This window comes from Chrysochloris asiatica, unplaced genomic scaffold (assembly GCF_000296735.1).
Source record: "Chrysochloris asiatica unplaced genomic scaffold, ChrAsi1.0 scaffold00236, whole genome shotgun sequence".
In the NCBI taxonomy this organism is placed as follows: Eukaryota; Metazoa; Chordata; class Mammalia; order Afrosoricida; family Chrysochloridae; genus Chrysochloris; species Chrysochloris asiatica.
This window is the reverse complement of record NW_006408754.1, coordinates 3800068-3817056: the sequence shown is the minus strand read 5'-3', so window position 1 is coordinate 3817056 and position 16989 is coordinate 3800068. Positions and strand designations below refer to the sequence as shown.

The window sequence follows — 16989 nt, the reverse complement described above, 5'->3', positions numbered from 1 at the left end:
AATCCTGTGTTATGAAAAGATACAGTGACATTGTAAGAACTAGACAGTAAGATAGTTTAATATAATGATCTGGATCCTTGCAGGAACTGTTACAACTCTGATCATTTGAACCCTGAACCAATATTGTGGGTGTCCAGAGCTCACTTCTTCCCAGTTCTCTGAATTTCTAGTCATCTAAATATTAGGAAGCCCCAAGTAAAACCTGCTTTCTCCAGAACCTTAGAGTTGTGAATTACTTGTAGTACTAAATTGTAGATTTGAGTTGTTGTTGTTGTTGTCAGGTGCCATCGAGTTGGAACTGACTCATAGTGACTCCATGCACAGCTGAATGAAACAATGTCTGATCCTGGGCCAACCTACTACCGCTGCCACACTTGACGCCATCAATGATGCCACCTGGCCAATCCATCTCATTAGGGGTGTTCCTCTTTTTCTCTGACCCTCCACCTTACCCAGCATGACATCCTTCTCCAGTGACTGTTTCCTCCGGACAATATGTCCAAAGTATGAGAGACGAAGCTTAGCCATCTTGGCCTCCAAAGAGCACTCTGGCTGCACTTCTTCCAAAACAGATCTATTGGTTCTTTTGGCAGTCCATGGCACTTTCAGTATTCTCCTCCAACACCACAACTCAAAGGCATCAATTCTTCTACGATCTTCCTTATTCACTGTCCAGCTTTCGCATCCATATGAGGTTACTGAAAATACCATGGCTTGGGTCAGGCGCACCTTAGTCCTCAAGCTGACATCTCTGCTCTTCAATACTTTAAAAAGTTCCTGTGCAGCAGATTTGCCCAATGCAATACGTCGTCTGATCTCTTGAATGCTGCTTCCACAAGTGTTGATAGTTGATCCAAGAAGAATGAAGTCCTTGACAACTTCAATCTTTTCTCCATTGATCAGAATGTTGTTTATTGGTCCAGTGGTGAGGCTTTTTGTTTTCTTGACATTGAGATGTAATCCATATCGAAGGCTGTGCTCTTTGATCTTCATAAGTAAATGTTTCAAGTCCTCTTCACTTTCAGCAAGCAAGGTTGTATCATCTGCATATCGCAGGTTGTTAATGAGTCTTCCTCCAATCTTGATGCCACGTTTTCCTTCATAGAACCTAGCTTGTCGTATTATTTGCTGAGCATACAGGTTGAATAAGTAGGGTGAAAGAATACAATCCTGTCTCACACCTTTCCCAATTTTAAGACATTCAGTGTTCCCATATTCTGTTCGAACAACTGCTTCTTGGTCTAGGTACAGATTTCTCAGAAGTACAATTAAGTGTTCTGGAATACTCATACTTCTTAATGTTGTCCATAGCTTATTATGATCCACACAATCGAAAGCCTTTGTGTAGTCAGTAAAGCATAGGTAAACATTCTCCTGGTATTCTCTGCTTTCAGCCAAGATCCATCGGACATCAGCAATGATATCTCACAGCCTCTTCTGAATCCAGCTTGAACCTCTGGAAGTTCTCTGTCAATGTATGATTGTAGCTGTTTCTGTATTACCTTTAGCAAAACTTTACTTGCTTGAGATATCAAAGAGATTGTTGGAATTTAGTAACAAATATAAAGGTATGTTTGGAGGTTCGGAGGGTTTATAGCTGGGGAATTTGCAGGAGAATCCAGAAATCCATTATTTTCTGGATCAGGACACTCAGCTGTTCCAGGAGCCGCCATCTTGGGAAAGCATATCTTCATTGATTGATATGATTAGGAGAGAACATCTTGAGTGTATCTTGATTATATCAGGATTGTATCAAGATTGACATTGAAATTTAAAGAGACAGTATAGACATAAAACCAAACGGCCACCACTGGTCTGTCTGTCGTGCTGTGGTGATTTGAGTTGCTGTGATTCTGAGGGCTATGCCACCGGTGTTTTAAATAACTAGCAGGGCCACCCATGGTGGACAGGTTTCAGATGAGTTACAAAACAAAGGCAGACTAGGAAGAAAGAGTGACAAACTACTTCCGAATCTCTAGTCACTGAAAACTCTATGAATAGGAGAGAAACATTGTCAGATACAGGACTGGAAGATGGGAAAGCACTCAGAATGTGACTGAGGAAAAAAATGCCTCCTCAAAGTAGAGTTGACCATGGTGACGTGAATAGAGTTAAGCTTGGGGGAGAAAAGCGCACAGAACCTGTATTTGCTGATGGGCAACAACTTAAAATGAAGAGAAACAGCTGTAAATGTTCATTGAAAATTGGAACATGGAATGTACGAAGTATGAATCTGGGAAAATTGGAAGTTGTCAAAAATGAAATGGAACGCATAAACATCGATGTCTTAGGCATTAGATTTGAGTAGGAATGATGTACTCTGGGAGAGAAGCCATGAGGTGGCAACACAGAATACAACTAGGAGAGAATAAAGGGATTCTGATTTTGGAATTACAAAGGAAGGAAAGTGGCAGAAAACGTGGTGAAAGATTTTTCCAACGGGCAAAAACATTACTGGATGTCCTTTCAATGGAATCCAAGGCCTCATCTAGTAGACCTGCTTGTCTGATTCTATAGGTGTCTGTGTTTTCCATTGTCTTTGACTAGATTGTTACAATTCTGTAAATTATAGGAAATTGAAGGTAATGCAAATGATATGTGCCCACAGAGAGGCAAATAAAATTTGTCCTGCAACTGACAGAAGCCCTGTGGAAGAGTTGATTCTCAAACATTAACATTTTGCTGTCCTGAAAATATTGACTGGTTTTGCATCTGTTAGCAAATTAGTTTCCACATTCCTGGTTGCCCAAAAATGTACCTGTTCTTGTAATTTTCTTTTGGAAGGGTTTTACTACATTATCACTCATTAAGAAATGAAATAAAATCTGTGACATGTGCTCATTTTATATTTAACTGAGGCATGATTTCTGCCTTTAAAATGATTATCTTTTATAAAACTGATACAAGTGAAGGGCTCGGTTATCCATCTGAACTTCAATTTTTAGAAGATTCAAGGTTAAAAGAAGTAGTCTGTAAACACCCCACAATTTTATAATTCACCGCTAGAGGAATGCAGGGAGCACTAATTGCACTGAGTTATTTGTTGCAATAATGAATTTTTTATAGCTGAAGCAATCTTAGTAAAATAAATGCTGTCAATAATATTCAGTAAAATTGACCTGAATAACTATAATTTGAATAATCTTTACACTAATAACTGATCAATAAAAGTGTCCAAAAATGTCACTTCAGCTGTTAACTCCAGCTTCCTTTATGAACAATTATAAGAACTATTAAGTAATTAGAATGATCTGATTTGAGTTTTCTTGTGTCTACCGCCTTCTGATGAAACAGGAAAGTGAAGCAAAGACAAAATACAGAGTAAATAAAGGAACATGGATAATTAACATAAGAAAAATCTGAACAATCAAGATATTCATTGTTATTATTGTTGTTAAGTGCCTTGGAGTTGGTTCCGACTCATGGCAACCCTGTACAGGGTCTCCAAGGACCTTGCAGTTCAAACCAACCTTGAGGTCAAGTGCTTATTCTATGCTGCCACACTGGGACTTTAAATCAGATAGGAATAGATAAATTTAATAAACAGTGATGTCAGAGTTACAGATAAATTAGCAAATGAGATGAAAAAAATTATTTTATATCAAATGCCAGAAATATTGTCCTTCAAAAGTTGGTGAGTAAAGACCAACCATAGTGCTTAAAACAGCTATGCAGTTGCATAAAAGGCTAAATACATTGCAGCCACAGAAGGCAGGTCCAATACAAAAAAAAAATGTGTAACATGCAACAATCATTTGCTGACGATTACTCCATATGCAACACTGTGATAGGATGTGGGGGTATAATGGAGAAATAAAACGCTGAAATGACTTTTTAGGAGCTTACAATTTGCACAGCAGGGAATGACATTTTTATAACACAGGGTTTTAAATGCAATCCTTCCTGTATGAACAAATAACTATGCCTGGGCAGAAGAGTAATTAGTCTTACAGATTTCTAAGTAAATTTGTGGAAGAACAACAGAAAATGAGTGTCAAAACCCCTGCCCTAACCAAGCCTTGAATCTTTCACCTTTTACATGGAACATGGTAAATACTATCTTTGTTTTAGTAACTCTCCAACCACTTTCCTTTTGTCTCTTAAATCATACTTCCCCAAAGAAGCCCTCATCTCCTACCTTTTAATTCAAAGTGAATCCTTCAGATAAGAAGCTAGCAGTCTCCTATACTCCCCACCTACAATCTTATCACAACCTCAACTATGCACATCTCTTAGCCTGTTATTTCCCTCTCTTCAGAAATGAACTCTTTCACCTGAAAGGGAATTTCCATTTCTGCCTCCCCACCCATCAATCTCCTCAGGGATTTTCCTTAGTTAATTATTGCTCCCACAGCCCCCTATGTGCAATCTTTCCATCTTCGAGGGGTTTTTTAGACCTCAGTTAAAAACAAAACAAACATATCTTTGAACTTTTCACTAGCTTAAAATTTTTTTTAAAAAACCCTAGCATCCTAAAAGAATAGTTTATGTTCATTTCATCATCTCCAGTTCACTCCTTAAAGCTCTGCTTCCAGGGCTCTACCCTTTCCACTCCTACTTTTTCACCAATAATAGCTTTTGCCAAAGTCACCAATAATCCCATGGAAAAATCCTATGTGTATTGTTCACTTCCTATCTTACTTGACGTCTCTGAAGTTCTTGAACGAGTGGACAGCTCCTTTCTTGCTCATGTTCCTTGGCCACTGTCTTGTCAACTGATAATGAATTTGCTCGTAGCACTTGTCTGCTCCATTCCAGCTTCCTCTCTTTATTGAAATCTATTTGTTGACTCCCACTAAATGTTACTGCTCCTAAGGGCTTCATAATCACATCACTCACCCCCCAGGTAGTATCTCTTACTCCCACCGTTTATCTACTCACTCATTTTTCTTTAATCAACCTCCACTTTATATAATCACAGAATTTTTTGAGTCAGTTGTCTGCTGCACATTTCTACTTCAATTCCTTAAGTTACTTCAAGCTAAACATGTCCAAAGCTCTATGCAGCCTCTCCTTACCCTCTTACCTAAACCCTCATCTCCCCAAATATTTTCTAATATCTAGTGTTGTTGTTGTGAAATGCTGTCAACTTGGTTTGCCTTGGCAATCCTGTATTATGTTTCCAAGGAGTGACTGGTGGGCTTGCACTGCTGACCTTGTGGTTAGCATTCCAGTGCTTATCCTACAGTGCCACACCAGGACACCAGCATTAAAGTGAAATGTGCAAAGACCTGGAGATAGAAAATCAAAAGAAAAGATCATGCTCTGTATTTCTCAAGCTGAAAGAACTGAAGAAAAAATTCAAGCCTCAACTTGCAAAATTAAAAGATTCCATGGGCAAAATACTGAATGATGCAGACAGCATCAAAAGAAGGAGTAAATAGAGTCAATGTACCAAAAATAAATGGTCTGTGTTCAACCATTTCAAAGGATAGCATACGATCAAGAACCAATGGTATTAAAGAAGAGGTCCAAGCTACTGTGAAGGCATTGGTGAAAAACAAGGCTCCAGGAATTATGGACTACAAACTGAAATATTTCAAGAGACTGATACAGCATTTGAGGCACTCACTTACTTATGCCAAGAAATTTAGAAGACAGCTACTTGGCCAACTGATCAGAAGAGATCCATATTTGTACCCATTCCAAAGGAATGCAGAAATCATCAAATAATATCATTAATATCACATGCAAGTAAATTTCTGCTGAAGATAATTCAAAAATGATTCCAACAGTTCATTGACACGGAACTGCCAGAAAATTAAGCTGCATTCAGAGGAGGATGTGGAACTTGAGGTATCATTGCTGATGACAATTAGATCTTGTCTGAAAGTAGAGAATACCAGAAAAGAATTTACTTGTGCTTTATTGACCACACCAAGGCTTTTAATTGTATGGATCATGATAAACTATGGGCAACATTGCAAAGAATAGGTATTCCAGAATACTTGGATGTGCTCATGAGGATTCTGTCATGGACAAGTGGTAGTCATTTGAATGGAACAAGGTGATACTGAATGTTTATAATCAGAAAAGGTGGCACAAGGTGCTGTATTCTTTCACCGTACTTATTCAATCTGTATTCTGAGCAAATAATCCAAGAAGCCAGATTATAAGAAGAGCATGGCATCAGGATTGGTGGAAGACTCATTAGCAATCTGTAATATGCAGATGATACAGACTTGCATGCTTAAAACAAAGAGGACTTAAAATACTTTCTGATGAAGATAAAAAAACTGCAGCCTTCAGTATGGATTGCACCTCAATGTAACAAATGTAAAGAAAACAAAAATGCCCACAACTGGACCAATAAATAACATCATGATGAATGGAGAAGAGATTAAAGTTGTCAAAAACTTAATTTTGCTTGGATCTACTATCAACGCTCATGGAAGCAGCAGTCAAGAAATCAAACAGTTTATTTCATTAGGCAAATCTGCTGCACAAGACATCTTTAAAATGTTCAAGAGCAAATATGTCAGTTTGTGAGACTAAGGTGTGCCTGATCCAAGGCATGATATTTTCAATAGCCTTATATGCATGTGAGTGTTGGGACAATGAATCAGGAAGACAATAGAAGAATTGATGCATTTGAGTTATTATGATGTTGGAGAATACTGAAAGTATCATGGACTAGCAGAAGAACACACATATCTATGTTGGAAGAAGTGCAGCCAGAATACCCTTTAGAAGCAAAAATTGTGAGACTTAGTCTCTCATACTCAGAAATATTATCAGGAGGGACCAGTCTCTGGAGAAGGACATTATGCTTTGTAAAGTGGAGGGTCAGTGAAAATGAGGAAGACTCCCAAAGAGATGGATTGACCAGTGGGCTCAAGAGTGACATCAGTTATGAGGATGGTGCAGGACTGGGCAGTGTTTCATTCTGTTGTGCATGGGGTCACTATGAGCCAGAGCTGACTCACTGGCACCTAACAACAATAACTACTCCTACTCGGCCAGACCTGGAATCTAGGAACCATGCTTGATGCTTGATCCCTTCTTTTCTTTAGAGGTGGAGAAGACTGGGTAGGCTCAACTTATCTAACAATTCTTAAATCCAATGTTGGTTGAGTGAATGAATAACCACATTCATATTTTCTCCCTGAAGAACTACTGCCATACCATCCTAACTCCCTATCTCTCCAGCCTCAATGTTTCCTAATCCCAGCTCCAATGTATTTTCCACAGTCCCAAAATAGCTGTTTTAATTGCAAATGTGCACTTCTTTGCCTAATATACTGTAACAGCACTGTCCTCCCCTTTTAGACTAAATGCTAAGTGGAATACAAATGAAGTCCTTCAAGATCCTTTCCAGCACCACCTCCAGTACTCACCCATTTCCAAACTAAACACCAATCACAATAACCTTCTTGCAATTAACACTAATATGCAAATGCAGTCACCTCCATATCTTTACACATGCTGTTCCCTAGCTACATAGGATAAGCGCTGGACTGCAAAACACAAGGTAGGGGGTTCCAGTTCACCAGGCATTTCATGGTAGAAAGATGAGGCTTTCTGCTCCTGCAAATATCTGAAGTCTCAGAAGCCACGTTCACGGTCACTATAAGTTGAAACCGACTCCATAGATCTTAACAGCAACAACATACTTTACATCTACAAAACACAAAATTTGAAGCCAGACACATATTCAAGTCTCAGTTCAAGTATTTTCCAGCTGTAACCTTCCACAAGTTATTTAACTTCTGTACCTAAGTTTCTTCATTTTTAAGAGAGTAATGGTAATATTTGAAGTACTGAAGAGCAAAGATTTCAGCTTGAGGACTAAGGTGCACTTGACCCAAGCCATGGTATTTTCAATAACCTCATAGGCATGCGAAAGCTGGACAGTGAATAAGGAAGACTGTAGAAGAATTATGTTGGAGGAGAATATTGAAAGTGCCATGGGCTGCCAAAAGAACTAATAGATCCATTTTGGAAGAGGTGCAGCCAGAGTGCTCCTTGGAGGCCAGGATAGCCAAACTTCGTCTCTCATACTTTGGACATATTGTCAGGAGGGACTAGTCACTGGAGAAGGATATCATGTTTGGTAGGGTGGAAGGTCAGAGAAAAAGAGGAAGACCCCCAATGAGATGGATTAGTCAAGTGACAGCAACAATGGACTCAAGTATGGCAACAGTAGTGAGGTTGGCCCAGGATCAGACAGTGTTTCATTTTGTGCTTAAAGTTGCTATGAGTCGGTACCGACTCGGTCACACCTAACAACAACAACATTGGTAAATAGTACATAGCTTATATAGATTTTGTTAAGTTTAATGATATAACAAACATAAACTTCATACTACTGATGTCACTGGTGAAAAAAAAAAGACTCCAGGAATTGACAGAATACAAATTGAAATGTTTCAACAAACTGATGCAGCACTGAAGGTACTTGCTTATCTATGCCAAGAAATCTGAGACACAGCTAATATGGAAAATATCCATATTTGTGCCCATTCCAAAGAAAGGTGATCTAAAAGAATGCAGAAATCATTGGACAATATTATTAATATCACTTGCAAGTAAATTTATACTAAAGATAATTTGAAAATGGTTGCAGCAGTATATATATATATATACAGGGAACTGCTTGCTAGAAATTAAAGTTAGAGTCAAAAGAAGATATGGAATGAGGGATATCATTACTGCCATCAGATGGATCTTGGTTGAAATTATAGAATAGCAGAAAAATGTTTACTTGTGCTTTACTGGCATGGATTCAAGGCATGGATCGTAACAAATTATGGAATTCTCATTGTGAAGAATAAGAATTCAGAATACTTAACTGTGCTTATTTAAAAACAAAAACCTGAACATAGACTGAGAGTTAGTTGTTCTAACAGAACAAGAGGATACTGAATGATTTTAAATAAAAAGCGTGTATCAGGATTGAATCCTTGCACCATACTTATTCAATCTGTATGTTGAGAGCAAACAATATGAGATGGATTTTATGAAGAAGAACATGGCATCAGGATTGGAGGAAGACTCATTAATAATCTACAGTATGCAGATGAAACAACCTTGCTTGCTTAAAGTGAAGAGGATTTAAAATACTTACTGATGAAGATCATCAAAGACCACAGCCTTCATTATGGATTTTAAAGAAAACAAAAATCTCCACAACTGGACCAATACATAACATCAGGATAACTGAAGAAAAGACTAAAGTGGTCAAAGACTTCATTTTGCTTGGATCTACAATCAACACTCAAGGAAGCAGCAGTCAAGAAATCAAACAATGTATTGCATTAGGCAAATCTGTTGCACAAGAACTCTTTAAAATATTCAAGGGCAAAGACATCAGTTTGAGGACTATGGAGTGCCTGACCCAACCCATGATATTTTCAATTGCCTCATATGCATGTGAAAGTTGGACAATGAATAAAGAATACTGTAGAAGAACTAATATATTTGAGTTTTCAGTTATGGTGTTGGAAAAGAGTATTAAAAGTATCATGGACTTCCAAAGGTCAAACAAATTTGTCTTGGAAGAAGTACAGATAGAAAGTTCCTTAGAAGTGAGGATGGTGAGACTTCTTCTAAAGTACTTTGGACATGTTGTCAAGAAGGCCCAGTCCCTGGGGAAGCATATCATGCTTGGAAAAGTGGAGGGTTAATGAAAAAGGAAGACCCTAACTGAGATGGACTGACACAGAGGCATCATCAATGGGCTCAAGCAGCAATGAGCTAAAGAACCATGAACATGGCACAAAACCAGGCAGTGTTTCATTCTGTTCTACCTATGGCCACTAAGAGTTGGAGCTGACTTGACAGTACCTAATAACACAGCACATAACAACAACAATAACAAAAACCATGGTTCACCAAACACAGTGGAGATGTTCAAACCTGCTCTCCTTCCCTATCATCACTTATTGTTCCTATTGGCCTCTCACTGCCATCTCTGCATTCATTTTAGAATACTGTAATCATTGTATTATACTCAACTGTCCTTTCCAATAGGCTCATAAGGTAGCAAACTGTAAAGGAAATGTCTTCATCTGTAATCCTCAAGATATAGTCCAGGATACAGCAAGTAAGCTCACCACCTTCCTTAATAATATAATTTTTTTTTTATGAATGACTATCAAGAAAGGAAAATCTGTAATTCAGAAAGGAAAGGATTCACTCTTCTCTCACATTTCAAGAGAATTTTCTACCACTTCTCACTTCTACAGACCTGATTATGGAATTGGGATGCTGCACTTTTTATTTAAAAAAAAAAAATCTCAATTAAATCAGTTGCATGATTGGAAGGAAAAGTTCTTTACATGATCTTCTAAAAATGATCTTCCTAGACAGTGATGTTTAAACTGGGTCTGGAATTATGAGTAGGGATGTTATGGAAGAGGAAGTGCTTTCTATGCAGAATAAGCAATACATGTACCAAGGGAATGAAGGATGTGAGTAAGAGTAGCGGGATAGCTGAGCTCTAGGAGATGGAGTTGGAAAATAAGTGGAGTTGTTAAGAAATACGAGGGAGCTTCAAAAAGTTCCTGGAATGATCCCATTGTCTTTCAATTATATTTTCTCACAAACTTTTCACTACACTCTCATATTATAAAAGGCCTTGCTTTTTGAGTCAAGTTTACGAATTTGGACAATTACCCAAGCAACAGCCAACCACTTAGATTTGCATGTCAAAAAGCAGCATTGACAGTGGTCTAAAGACTGCACTGATGCGCCAAGAAGGGAAATGAGGAGATGAGGCCTTTTATGAGACTAATGCAATAGTCCAGGTAAACAGCAGTAGGAGGGAAAGCCTAAAAGTTGTAGCAAAAACTGAAGAAGTAAAATAAACAGGAGCCAGATGTGAGAGATGAAGGAGAAGAATTAGAGATGTTATCCACAACAGTGTCCATAACTAGTTAAGATTGAAGATAATCATAAAGAAAGAGATTTAGTAAATTTGGGAGTGATATTCTTTCAATATTTAACAGGCTGAGTATTAAAGTACCCATGGTAAAACCAAAAGCTGATGCCCAATCTAAGATATATTGAGTTATAAGAACTTGGAGTTCTGGTGTGGCGCTGTAGGAGAGGCATTGAACTGCTAACTGAGAGATTGGAAATTCAAACCCACCAGCCACTCCTTGAAACCCTATACAGGGTTGCTATGAGTCAGAACTGACTATATGGCACTTAGCAATAACAAATAACTTCTTGTTGTTAAGTGCCGTCGAGTCAATTCTGACCCATAGTGACCCTGTATAGAGTTTCCGAGGAGCAGCTGGTGAGCTTGAACCAACGACCTTGCAGTTCAAATGGCATTGCAGTCTGGCGCATTAACCCACAGCGCCACACCAGGACTCCAACAAATAACTTAGGAATCACCAAAATATAGTTAATAATGGAATTACAAGCATACATAAAATTACCCAGAGACCTTGTAAAGCCAATAAAGAAGAAGGTAGAGAATTAAATCTTGGAGGACACTAATATTTATGTGACAAACAGTTGAATGGGTACAAGAGACAAAAGTGAGCAAAGGCAAGAGAAGTAAGAAAGGAAGCAAGAAATGCCAGAGAAGACACCAAGGTGAGAATGTTAATAGGGATGTTAAGTGAAACAAGTGAAAATGGACCTCTTGTTTGAAAATCTATCACGTGTTTCTTTATCTGGAGCAATGTCAATAGAATAGTGGGATCAGAAGTCCAACTGCACCAGGAAATAGAAGGTAAGGAAGAAAAGAGAGGTGGTGTGTCTTTCAATAAATCTAACGGCAAGTAAGCAGAGAAGACAGGAACTGGGAGTGTGGAGGCAGAGACAAAGGCAAGGTTCTTGGTTTTTTGTTTGTTTTCTTGAGTATATCTGCAAACTAAGTGAAAGGAGGCAATGGAGAGGAAAAGGTTAAAGACACAAGATTGAAGAATTAAACTTATTGGGCAGGTGTCCAAGATGGAAGTGAAAAGTGCTGTAACATATAGGTTGTCCTTGACTAGGAAAGGCAAATGGGTACTCTTCTGAAACTGCATGAAGAAAGAGACTGAGGTGAAGACTGCCTAAAGTATTAGAGTTAAATTTAGAAATGGTGGGTGGGAAAATGAGAAAGTTTGCACCATAATTTTTTTTTTTTTTTTTTCCTGTAGAGTAGGAAGTTGATTATCTCCTTAGGATGAGTGTTCAGGAATTGCAGGAATTGGATAAGAAGTCCCATCAACCACTAGTGTAAACAAAGTCAACCAAGCCCATGAGTAAAGATGCCTACCAGAACTGAATCCTATTAGTTTCTAGTATCATGCCAATTCTCTTGTGGTATGAAGAACTGGAGACTCAACCTGAACCAAGTTAGTATTAGGGACAAAAGGAGGGTTCCAGTCATGTCTCCCCTCAATGGAGACTAAAATAAACAAAGGTCTAGGATAAAGTAGAGCTTCTTACAAGTTGTATGACACTTAAGCAATACTTCCACTGAATTTGAAAGTAGTCTTGGTATGAATGGAAGTAGTCTGACTTAGAACTACAAGGTGTCAAGGCAGGTTAAAGTAAGCAACATCTGCAACTATGGCCTTATCAAGCACTTACAATGTATTTCTTGCTATTGTTGGTAAGGTTCACAGTGACCGTGTACAGGGTTTCCGAGGAGCGTTGATGGATTTGAACTGCCAAGTATGTGGTTAGCAGTCTACTGCTTATCCTACAGCATCACACCAGGACTCCTGTATAGGGTTTCCGAAGAGCAGCTGGTGAGCTTGAACTGACCTTGCAGTTCAAACTGACTTTGCAGTTCATCCCATTAACAAAAAGTGCTTCAAAAAAAACCCCCACAAAAACAATCAACCAGTTGCTGTCAAGCTGATTTCAATTAATGGTGACCCCATGTGTTACAGAGTAGAAGTGCACGTCATATGGTTTTCAAGACTGTGACCATTCAGAAACAGATTGCCAGGCCTTTCTTGTGAGGCACCTTTGTTGTTGTTAAGTGCTATTTGATTAGGTCTGATTCATAGAGATCCTGGATAGGGTTGCCTAGCAGTAACTGGTGAGCTTGAACCATCAACCTTGTGGTTCAAATCGATCTTGCAGTCCAGCACATTAGCCCACAGCACCACACCAGGACTCCAAGAAGGCACCTTTGTTATTGTTGTTAAGTGCCCTTGAGTCAGTTCTTCTTCATAGAGATCCTGTACAGGGTTTCTGAGGAGCAGCTGGTGATCCTGAAACACTGACCTTGAAGTTCAAACTGACCTTGCAAGTCCAGTGCATTAACCCACAGCACCACACTAATCACCAACCTCTCTCTAAGAAGTCAAGCACTTAACCATTTGTGGCATTCAGGGACTCCTTTTAAGTATTAAAGATATATACATATATTTAAAGGTCCCTATTTTGTCCTGCTGACTAGGTATTGTTTGGAGTCCAGGTGTGGTGCTATAAGATAATGCGCTGGACCACAAGGTCGTTTTAAACTGCAAGGTCAGCAGTTCAAATTCACCAGCGCTCCTCCAAAACCATACACAGAGTTGCTATGAGTTGGAAACGACTCAAAGGCATTTAACGGCAACAATTTTATATGAAAAGTACAGGGTAAGCACTGGACTGCTAACCAAAAGGTCGGAGGTTCAAATGCACCAGTCGCTCCTTGGAAACCCTATACAGGGTTGCTATGAGTCAGAATTGACTTGACACTTAACAACAATATTGGTTTTATATGAAAGGAACTCTTACAGCATAATGGTTAAGTAATGGACTGCTAACTAAAAAGTCTGTGGTTTAAACCGACCAGTTGCTCCATGGGAGGAAACACCTGGCAAGCTGCTTCTGTAAAGATTACAGCCTAAGAATTCCCATGGGGCTGTTATATGCCGTCCTATAGAGTTGCTGTAAGTTGGAATCAACACAACGGCACACAACAGCAGTAACAATTCTCTATGAAGTACAATTTAAGTTATTAAGAGGTCTACAGTCTGAAATTTGCCTCTGCCTAAGAGGGCCTTGCAAAGTGCTTAAGAGTATAGCAAGAATTCATGTTTTCTTGAAATGGTAAAAGCAATTCTGACAAACACTGTACATTCCAAATCTTTTGTGTTCCCTTTTGCTTTATAGGTGTGATATGATTTCAAATATGTACATTTATTCTCCTATTCTAAGTCTCTCAAATCCTGGGTTGACCAGATTCTGAGTTTTGCAACTGCTCTATGGATTTGAAATGAAATATGCATAGTACAGTGTAGTTTCTAACTTTATATTTTAATTCCATGAAAGCAGAAAAAGAGAACAGCAAGGTTTTACTGTCTTAGTGTACGCATATTAGAATCAATTTCCTAGTATTGTACTTTTTTTTTCTTTAACACTATATTGAATTTAGTCAAATTCATTCTCTACTATTATCCTTGTTCCTTCATTATAGAAGAAATATCTGTACTAGTACACAAATGGAAGTAGTTTTATAATAATCCCAAAGTACATTAGAGTTGGTTGAGATATACAATATAAAAAGAGACATTTTTATCTTATATAAAATGTTTTTAAAATGGTAGTCTGAAACTTAGTATCACAAAAAGAGCATTCATGTATAAATCAATGCATATTAGCATAGCTGAATTAACATTCCAGAATGTAATTTTAGTTTTGGTAATAGGCATATGAGTGATTATTCAGGATTTGGAATAATTACCAATGGGGGGGAGGGAAAGAGAGAGGAAACTACCTATTTTTCATCTTTAGAATCTGGCCTTTCAAATCTCCATTAACAACCCTGTGGCAAAGATAAAACATCTGCCAAAACACAGATGACAGCATGAGCAAGTGTCCAAATGTTAGGTATTTAGTGTAATGCTTTAACACACTGTTTCGAGACTGCTGGGGCTGCCTCATAAATAAGTACTTTTAAATAGGTATTTACTTTCTTAAAATGCCAATTTGTGTTTGAAAGGAAACGCCCTGATTACCAGTCCTTTATAACTGAAACTGAGAGCAAACATAAACTCAATACAAATGAACTTACAAATGTATGCCCTTCTTACTCATTCTAGATTATAAATTCAGTCTCCAAAATCTCTTAGTTACAACTATTTGTGTTCGGAGTCTAACATATCTTCCTCTTGTCCTTTTGAAGATACATATTAAACTCATGAAAAAAATACGTTGTACCTTATGACAAACCCTATCACTTCTTGTTTTATATTCAACACTGAGCAGAATGCAAATGCACAATGCCTGTTTTTTTCAAGTTAATATTTACTAAACACAATAAAACACCATAAATTCTGAATTCTATTACTCTATTGGGATTTGAGCACACTTATACCGTACGTAAATTAGAGCTAATTACACACGATCTTAACTATTACTATAGGAGGCCTAACAGAACTCTATCCCCCAAAGTACCATCACAGCAGTTGATTCTAACGTACTTGAAAATAGGGTCCCTGCTTTTAAAACAGTACATGATTTACACTTTTTATTCTTCAGTCTAGCTTTGATGCCAACAGTCTGAATTTGTGATATTTTATTAGGAATTTACAATCTCAATATGAAAGCTTTCTGATTATACAACAGGTATTTGAAAGCAATATTATTTTAGCTATAATGATAAGGATGGCAGCAAGCACACTAGCAAATATGACAGGGAACACTACCTAGTATCAGCCCCTTAGATAAAAGAGACCTTGATTATGAACAGCTCTAACATCTCAGGATATTTGGGGAGTAAGGGTGGAGAGAGTAAGTGGTATATAAGGATTTTAAAAACATTTTGGAAATGCCTCAGTCACAAGGCTTTATGAAAGCACATTGAGGCAAATTATCAGATTAACATCAAATTAACAACTGTTACTCAATTTGAATTCTGAACCTTACAAAAAGAGTTCACAAAAGGCTCAATATATAAATATGAACTGTGACAAACACCACGGAGCCACGAAAATTCGTATTCCTTCCTTATGTTTTACAGAGGAATCAACATTTTAAAAAAGCGAAATGGATTCCAAAGGCTTGGGAGGTGGGTCGAGGGAGGGGGGAGGAGGCAGGGGCAAAACGCCTTTGCTGTCAAAAGACACCAAATCCCACTCTGCTGCAAATATGCTTTGACTAGAGGTTACAGTCTTCATATTGCAGGCGAAATCGGAATACTTTTTAAAACAATTCACCAAACAAAGTGGGGAAACTTGAACGTATAAATTTGAAATGTATTAAAGTGGTTGATGGGGCTTGGGGATCACAAAAAGGAAAGAGTTTCGAGGAAGCTTATTTCTAGGGCTTTAAAGGGGAAAGGGTGGGGGGGAAAGTCCTCTAATTAAAAACTGGATTGAAAATTAAACTTAATCATGCCCTTTACATCCTCTTCGCTCTTATGTTCCTGTTGGAGAGCAAAAAGCATTACAACTCTGTCTAGCTGACTTCACCCAAATGCGCACTTCCATCGCCAAGAGGCTGGGGCCCTCCCACTCTCCCTCTTTCATCCCCCAAAGCGCCTAAGCACAAAGAAAGAAGAGGGGTGCGAAAGAAGGGGGACGCACACAGAATCCACCCCCTCACCTCGGATCGCGCCCTCTCTCTGCGTTACAGTTAATTTGTGCGTGAATTGTTCGGTTTGTAGTCTTCCTCAGTGTGTGCATCCAGTGACTGAGGGCAGGGTGAAGCAGATGAGCCCCCGCTCCTCACCCCGGGGAAGAGAAAGGAAGGAGAGGAAGGAGCGGAGGCGCCCGATTGCCCGCGGGGTTCTCCACTTCTGCACTTCGGACACACAAAGACCCAACGGACTGCACGTCCGGCCCTGGCCACCCTCCTAGGCAAGACAGGGCCAGGGCGCAGCCCAAGAAGGCGACTAGAGACCCGCTACCGGGCCAAGAGCAAGGGGCCACTCACCGCAGCACGCCGAACCCAGCAGCAGCGCCACCACCAGGGGCCACATCTCCACGCCCGCCGGGGAGCCTCTACGTCTTCCTCACCGCTACACCCTGCCCGCCGCCGCAGGTGTCGGTAACAGTCGCCGCCGCCGCCGCCACTCGTCACTGGCAGGACCCGCCGCCACCAGCA

At 39.1% G+C, this 16989-nt stretch overlaps 1 protein-coding gene across 1 annotated transcript in view; it reads right to left on the bottom strand.

Annotated features, from left to right (window-relative positions):
* CD47 (CD47 molecule) overlaps positions 1 to 16989 on the bottom strand; it is an 89997-nt gene that overhangs the window by 72723 nt on the left and 285 nt on the right. Inside the window, exons 2-3 of the mRNA XM_006873321.1 lie at positions 16819 to 16964; positions 364 to 373 (exon numbers count right to left, since the gene is read on the bottom strand). Of these exons, the coding sequence (XP_006873383.1) occupies positions 364 to 373; positions 16819 to 16964 (156 nt within the window). The remainder of the gene's footprint in view (positions 1 to 363; positions 374 to 16818; positions 16965 to 16989) is intronic.